Raw genomic sequence first — 8,288 nt, forward strand, 5'->3', positions numbered from 1 at the left:
TTATAATCCAATTCCATTGTGATCAGAGAATATACTTTGCCATTATATATACGTAGTCCTGCATCCATGTCTCCATCCCTTCATATACTCTAGGCATCATTCCTGCCTTGTATTCCACCTGTGCTTCCCTTGTCTCCACCCTCATTTGAAATCCACTGAGCCCCGCCCCTGCGCAAGGTATGCTCCCTATGGGCTCCATACACAGCCCTCACAGTGTCCACTGGTCCGTTTCTTTTCCTCCTCTCCCTGCTTGCATGCTAGAGTTCTCTGCAATCCCATCTAATTCTGTAAAACACGGCCCTTCCCATCTGTCCATCTGGTTCCACTCAGTCTCGTCCTGGAGGGGCAATAAGGGCGGTGCTCCGGTACACTGAGGTTATGGGAGTCTAAGCGGCTAATTCATTCTCGGGACTAGAATGGTAAATTTGGGCCCTCTGCTCAGGTCGAACTAACCAAACGAGATATATTCGCTCTTCCTTCACGCAAGAGTTAAGTGTGAGTTACCTCCGAAATCTCTATGGTGTGCGGGCCTTGTGGGGTGGTCTATGTGGTGGACGGGGTACGAAAGACGTAATCAATGATGCTACAGTAATACAGAAGTTCCAGCAATGCCAATAGTGGTACTGGCAGTAAGACAAACAGAAAAATATAGTTGAAGTACTTCCCGAGGGACTTCTATGTGGAGGGCAGGGTGTTTGTAGAGGTTCCCCACAAGCCCCGCCCACTATGGCTTCTTTTGGCAATCATAGGGGAAAAGGGCGGGTCCAGAACACAGACTAAACTTGGGCTTCCTTTTGTGTCTTTTGAAGCGACGGCTGTTTGCAGTTGTTGGCTTGCTGGTGGCGGGTCACTTCCCTTTTAGAAGTTCAGGCTTTGGACAGACCAAACGTTTGTTGTTCATATAAACTTGAGCACTTTGTCCTTATCCTCGCCATTTCTCAGCTTCTTAATTTATGACATAGGGATGAAGATGGTAGCTATGTCATGACTGGTGCAGAGCGTTTGGAGCTAGGCTCTGAGCATACTAAAGGGGTGTGATGGGTTATCTAGGGCATCCTGATTAGTTAGGGATAGAAATATGCTGAGCCACCATGAAAGGGGACTTCCCTGGTGGTGCTAGTGGTAAAGAACCAGCCTGCCAATGCAGGAGATGTAAGAGACTTGGATTTGATCCCTGGGTGGGGAAGATCCCCTGGAGGAGGAAATGGCAATCCACTTCAGTATTTTTGCCTGGAGAATTCCATGAACAGAAAAACCTGGCAGACTGCAGCCCATGGGGTCCCAAAAGTGTTGGACACGGGCTGAAGCGACTTAGCACACAGATATGTGCTAACAGAAATAACAACTATTAGCATTCTGCCCTTATGAGCTGGCACTGTGCTAAGTGCTTTACTTTCTTCAGCTCATTTTCTCAGCCTAACACTGTACCAGGTGAGTACTATCATCATCTTCATTTTATCATTCCAAGCTGGGTGGTGCATGAAATACTTCAAGGTGCTGGGCCTCTCTGCTGACCTCTGCCCCTTCCTGTGTCCACAGCCACTTGCTTGTGAGTCATCTGCTTTCAGAGTCCCCTTGGGATGTGGAGAGTTCCTGCTGCAGCTGTGAAGGGGGTGGCCTGGCTGTGAGGACTGCACAAGAAGATCCCCATGAATTACAAGGTGAGTCAGACCTAGTGGTACTACCATGATACCTAAGGCCACAGTAGATAGATCCCTCTCAGGCTGGACTCAGACCCACCACAGAGCTGTATGTGGGTTTATACACACTGCATTTATATGGGTTGTTTATATGGATTATTTCACTTTCTGACCTCTCCTGGGCCCAGAAAATGGGGGCATGGAACACTCCCCCTAAAATTATATCAATTATTCCACTTTCTCATTTCCCATACCTAAACCTTCACAACTATATCAACAGTGATTTCTCCTGATTTAATTATCTGGGATATGCAGAGAAGCACCAGACTCCCTTCAAATTTATATACTTCTTTTTCTTGACTTACTGTTTTAGTTAAAACCTTCAAAACACTATTAATAATATCTTCTAGGCGTCTAAACTAGTCATTTGACCCCAGGTTTCTATTGTCACTGGGCTTCCCTGGTGGCTCAGACGGTAAAAGCCTGGTGGGCTACATTCCATGGGGTCCCAAAGAGTTGGACACGACTGAGCGACTTCACTTTCTTTTGTTACTACCAGACCATCCTGACGTACCACAGATCCACACTGAATTCCCATAACCCAGAGCTCGGAGCCTTCAATATTTATACCAATTCTCATCTTAATGTACCCCTCAGGGACTCTGCGGGGCCAAGGGGCTGGATCTTCTCTGGTCTGCTCGGCTGGGTCTGTGCCCACTCTTTTGGCTGCTTTCCAGAAACCTGTTGTGCTCTCACAACATCTCCTTTGTTCACATGGTGAGTTTATATATCAAAACAAACATTTGTTTACAGTTTCTGTTTTTGTGTCCTAGAAAAAATCTGACTTAAATGCTTGTGGCCAGTCTACCACATTTAATTGGAAGATTCACATTGTGTTTTCATCCTTTAAAATCTCCTCTGGATGCATTATGTTCCCTTTCTCACTCCTGATTCTATATCGGTTTTAACTTTATTTTAATCAAGTTTGAGTGGTCTATAGACTCTTTCCTATTTCAGTGGTGTTTTGGTTTCATGTGTCAAGTATAATATATATTTTTAGAAAATGTCTCTTCATTCACCTTTCTCCTATTATTTGAAATCACTTTGTTGTTCTGTTTATAACTTCTTGAGAAAGATGCTTAGCTAGCAAATCTTTATTGTTCCCAACATATTCATTAAAGATTATACATTTTCCTCTATATGTTCCTTTAAGCCCGTAAGTTTTTTTCTATAAACTTTTAAATCAAAGTATAACATTTATCCAGGAAAGTATACACATTTTAAAAGTATAGCTCAATGAATTTTAGAGCACAGCCTTGTAACCACCCCTGAGATCAAGAAGTTAAACATTCTCAGTGACCCAGGAGTGCCTTTCTCGGCTCCCTGTGGTGTGGACCTGTACTGCTTTGGAAATATGAAGAATCATTTTCAGTTGTCACAAGACAAGGCAGGACTGAAGTCATTTGTTCAATAGAGGTGGGGAGATGAAACATCCTGCAGGGTGTGGGATAGATCTGCCCAACACAGAACTGTCCCACCCAAAATGCCAACAGCTCTACCACTGACAGACATGGGGGCAGACTCATCCTTGCTCCCTTTGCTGCCGTGGCCCCAGCCTGTGACCTGTTAGCTTACTCACACCCTCCAATTCCAGTTGCCTTTCATTCCCAGATGTCTGTAGTTACCTGCCACATTTATCTGGCACCTGTGCCCTGTCCCACCTGGTGTGTCCACCTGGAAATGCCTTTTCTGGATTAGCCTGAGGGACACAATGCACCTTTCAAAACTTATACCCCTTCCACGGCTTTGCAGCATTTGGGTGTCCACACTACTGACTATAAGCCCTTCAAGGATAGGAAATGTGTATTCTGCAATTTCTGTTTCCCCAAACACCCAGGAAAACCCCAGCTACATAAAAGGAGTTCAAAAAAAGTTTGTTATATGAATACTCAATAGTATGGTGTTCATTATATGATTTTATTTTAATTGGGAAGCTTTATTTAATACAGTGGGTATCTTGCCATGAGCATCGGCTGTACTGTTGTTCCTGCAAAATTATTTGATCCTTTATCCATTCTGTGGCTGATCAATCTCAAATAAAAACAGTTTTTGGCTGTTATCAATAAAGCTCCTCTGGACATTCTAGTACATGCTATTTAGTGCACATATGTACACATTTCTGTTTGGTATATACATAGAAATCAAATGGCTGGACCATATCATAGATGTATTGTTAGCTCTTGAAGCAACTATTGATATTTTCCAAAGTGGCTATACCATTTTACATCCCCCCTAGCAGAGGAGGAGAATTTCTGCTGTTCCACACCCTCACCAGCACTTGGCAGCAAATGCCTCCCTTTCTGTGACTGCATCTTCTAGATTTCTTCCACCATGTGCCTTGAGTCTCTTTCTTTTCATTGTTTTCCATTCTTTTAGTTCTCTGTAATTCAGTAATGGTATTTTCTATTTTCTATTATCCATGCCTCACCTGTTTCCAGTTTGCTACTAAAACCTGTTGATTTTTTTTTATTTATTTTTTTATTGAAGGATAATTGCTTTACAGAATTTTGTTGGTTTTTGTCAAACCTCAACATGAATCAGCCATAGGTATACATATATCCTCTCCCTTTTGAACCTCCCTCCCATCTCCTGCCCCATCCTACCCCTCTAGGTTGATACAGAACCCCTGTTTGAGTTTCCTGAGTCATACAGCAAATTCCTGTTGGCTGTCTATTTTACATATGGTAATTAAATTTACATGTTATTCTTTCCATACATCTCACCCTCTCCTCTCTTCTCTCCATGTCCATAAGTCTATTCTCTATGTCTGTTTCTCCATTGCTTCCCTGTAAATAAATTTTTAAGTACCATTTTTCTAGATTCCGTATATATGCATTAGAATATGATATTTATCTTTCTCTTCTGACTCACTTCACTCTGTATAATAGGTTCTAGGTTCATCCACTTCATCAGAACTAACTCAAATGTATTCCTTTTTATGGCTGAGTAATTTTCCATTGTATATATGAACCACAACTTCTTTATCCATTCATCTGTCAATGGACATCTAGGTTGCTTCCATGTTCTAGCTATTGTTAATAGTGCTGCAGTGAACAATGGGATACATGTGTCTTTTTCAATATTTGTTTCCTCGAGGTATATGCCTAGAAGTGGGATTGCTGGGTCTTATGGTGGTTTTATTCCTAGTAAAACCTTCTGTTGATTTCTTACTTTCACTTATTGTGATTTTTAGCTACAGACTTTCTGTATGTTGTTTTTTTTTTTTTTTCATAAATTCCCATTGTTTGGTGACTTTCTTCATTTTACCATATCTTAAATTGAATATGTTAATTTCTTGGTCTTTTTTTTGCCAGAGCTTGTGCAATTTTCGCTATGCTATGCTATCTCCAGCTGAAAGAAGTTGGTGATACCACCATAAAGGGTACTATATTAAAATCCAACTAAATGTTTATAAAGGATAAATAAAACAAACTATATCAGGGAAAAGACATTTTCCAAAATATTAGTTACGAGAGCTTAAAAAAAACTTCTAGAATTACATCCCCTTAATCCTAAATTATTAATCTTATTACTCCATCATTTACATTTACATTATTGGAAATTTACTGTTTTTATCAAAGTATAGTTGATCTACAGTGTTGTGCTGGTTTGAGGTATATAGCAAAGTGACTGTTTTTTCAGATTCTTTTCCCTTATAGATTATTATAAAATATTGAGTATAGCTCTAGGTGCTATACTGTATGTCCTTTGTTGTTGTTGTTTAGTCGCTACGTTGTTTCTGAGTTTAGTGCAACAAGGTACCCAGAAGATAAAAGTGTGCTCTGAAGGGGCCATGTTGCCTGAGGCTGCTAGCCTTGGAACCAAGGAGGGGTTAGGGTGGAGGTGGAACTCCTTCAATGAAGAGACCCCAGAGTGCTTTGTTCCAAACAAGATAGAGGTTCCTTTTCCCTCTCATAAGATTCCAGGGTGAGTGATGGGCCCTCTGTGGGTGAAGGGTACTAGGGCATCATTGCCACCCTCCTAGGGCACTGCCCTCATCTGTAGCATGGAGAGACTGGGCCATGGGCCCACCTGGGTCCCAGGGTAAAGGACAGAGGTCCTATTAGCAGGGAAGTGGCTAGAACTGGGTTCCTGGTACATGAGGGGACTGTGTCACACAAGGCACACTTCCAGTACAGCCTGTCAGCTCCCCAGGGGCAGAGGGTGACCCCTCATACCCAGCACAAGATCCAGCGCTTGGCTCACTGATGAATGAATGGCTCCAAGAGCCAATGCACAGAGGCTTCTCAAAAGTACTTTTCACACTTGGGTGCCACTCAGGGTGGGGACCTGAGGAAGCAGGAGGTAGAGGGTGGGTGGTGCTTGCTGAAGCTGAGAAGAGGGTGCAGGAAGGGCCCAGGCAGGAGGAAACTCAGCCAGAATTTGGAGAAGTAAATTCCACTGAGAGAAATGTTGATGGGGAACACAGGAAGGACTGAAGTGGGACTGGCTGGAGGACACTTTTCCTACAGGGTTTCCTGGACTGTATGGGGAGAGTAGCAGGGCTGGCTGACCCCTCAGAGAATGGGCCCTAAGAGGCCCTCTGAGCTCAGGGAGTGGAAGAAAGCACTACTACATCCTCAGCAGCAGAGAGGTTTCACAGTAACATGTAGGCCAAGGCTGAGCCTGCTGCTGGGGGCTGCCCAGGGTTCTCCCAGAGGAGCCCTTAAGCCCATCCCATTTTCCCAGCCAGCTATGCCAGGTGGCCGGGGCACTGGAGATTCTAGACTCTGCTTTCCCACAAAAAGGAGACCAAGTGTGATGGTGGCAGTGAGGGTGGTTGTGGTGGTGCATGGTTTGGGATCAGAACACTTGTCTTTCTGTTTATACAGGACGGAGGGAGGAGGTAAGAAGAGGAAGTGTCCAGAATCATTGTCATGTTCGAGGTGAGCATGGCTAGAAGCATGTGCTCTGTCTCACACAAAGAAAAGGGAGATGTGTCAGTGCTTCATACCTTTAGGAAACAGGGAAATGCTTTCTAGTGCCCTGGATACATTTCGGTTCAGTGGCCCTCCAAGCAGTCCAGGGTCATTGTTGAAGGTCACCCAGGCAAGCCACTTTCAACTGCAACCGCCTCATCTTTAGAATGTTGACAAGTTGCTTATCCTGTAGATGCAGGACCGCAGAGAGAGTGAAGTAAGATAGGAAACTTTGAAGCATGGCAACAAGGAGCCAATACTGTGCCCAGGTAAGGAAATAGTCTCTGATAAAGTGAGCCTAATCAGATTGGAAAGATTCCATAAATATTATTGGTCTAAAACACTGTTCAAATTCCTAATGAACACATACCCCCAAAGGACCAGTTAATTTTTAAACCATTTATTTAGAAATAACTTCAAACTGAGAATTTCTGTGAATAATACAGAGAATTCCTATAAGCCCTTCAACCAAATTCAACAATTGTTAGTATTTTACCACATTTTCTTTGTGATTCTCCCTCCTTCCTTCCCTCCATCCTCTCTCTATATACACATTTATATATATAGGCATTATTTCCTTTTTATGAACCACTTTGTAGTAGGTTGCAGACATGATGGCTCCTTGTTCCTGGATACTTCCCCATGCATTTCCCAAGGACAAGTACATTCTCCTACATAACCACGGTCTTAGCTTGGGCTGCCATAACAATACCATAGACTGGGTGACTTAAGCAACAGAAATGTGTTCTCATACAGTTCTGGAGACTAGAAGGAAGTCTAAGATCAAGGTTCTGGCTGATTGCATTTCTGACAAGGGCTTCCTTCTTGGCTTGTAGATGGTAGTATACTTTTTTCCCCCAAACTTTAAACTTTTTTTTTTTTTTGCATTGGGATATAACCGATTAACAATGTGTGGTAGTTTCAGGTGAACTGCAAAGGGATTCAGCCATATATATACATGTATCCATTCTCCCCCAAAGCCCCCTTTCATCGAGGCTGGCATATAACGTTGAGCAGAGTTCCATCTAGATCTTTGTTAGTTATCCATTTTAAATATAGCAGTGTGTATATTTTAAATGGATAACCAACAGAAACCTTTTGTATAGCACATGGAACTCTGCTCAATATTATATGCCAGCCTGGAGCGGAGCAGGGTTTAGGGGAGAATGGATACATGTATATGGATGGCTGAGTTCCTTCACTGTTCGCCTGAAACTATCACAACATTGTTCATTGGCTATATCCCAATGCAAAATAAAAAGTTTAAAGTTTGGGGAAAAAACAGTAGACAGCCAGGAAGGAAGCACTTGTTAGAAATGGAATCAGCCACAACCTTGATCTTAGACTTTTGGTGTTAAAAAAAATAAAATTGAAGTCGCTCAGTCGTGTCTGACTCTTTGCGATCCCATGGACTGTAGTCTACCAGGCTTCTCTGTCCATAGAATTTTCCAGGCAAGAGTACTGGAGTGGATTGCCATTTCCTTCTCCAGGGGATCTTCCTGACCCAGGGATCGAACCCAGGTCTCCTGGATTGCAGGCAGACGCTTTACCCTCTGAGCCACCAGGGAAGCCCATAGTAAATTAAAAAAATAAATACAGCAGTGTATACTTGACCTTCCCAAAGGCACTAACCATCCCTTCCCCCTGGCAACCATAAGTTTTTTTCTAA

The 8,288-nt window shown here is 42.9% G+C and overlaps 1 protein-coding gene across 2 annotated transcripts in view; it reads left to right on the top strand.

Moving 5' to 3' along the window:
• Positions 1 to 6,524, top strand: part of ZNF81 (zinc finger protein 81) — a 124,123-nt gene extending 117,599 nt beyond the window's left edge. The window contains exons 5-6 of one of the 2 annotated variants that reach the window (XR_009735032.1): positions 1,540 to 1,661; positions 2,298 to 6,524. Coding sequence is in view for 1 of the 2 variants with exons in the window: in XM_061409942.1 (XP_061265926.1) it covers positions 1,540 to 1,553 (14 nt within the window). In the remaining variant the exon portion in view is untranslated. The other variant, XM_061409942.1, reaches the window with a different exon arrangement.
• The last annotated feature ends 1,764 nt before the right edge of the window (positions 6,525 to 8,288 follow it).

The sequence above is a fragment of the Bos javanicus genome, chromosome X, assembly GCF_032452875.1.
Source record: "Bos javanicus breed banteng chromosome X, ARS-OSU_banteng_1.0, whole genome shotgun sequence".
In the NCBI taxonomy this organism is placed as follows: domain Eukaryota; kingdom Metazoa; phylum Chordata; class Mammalia; order Artiodactyla; family Bovidae; genus Bos; species Bos javanicus.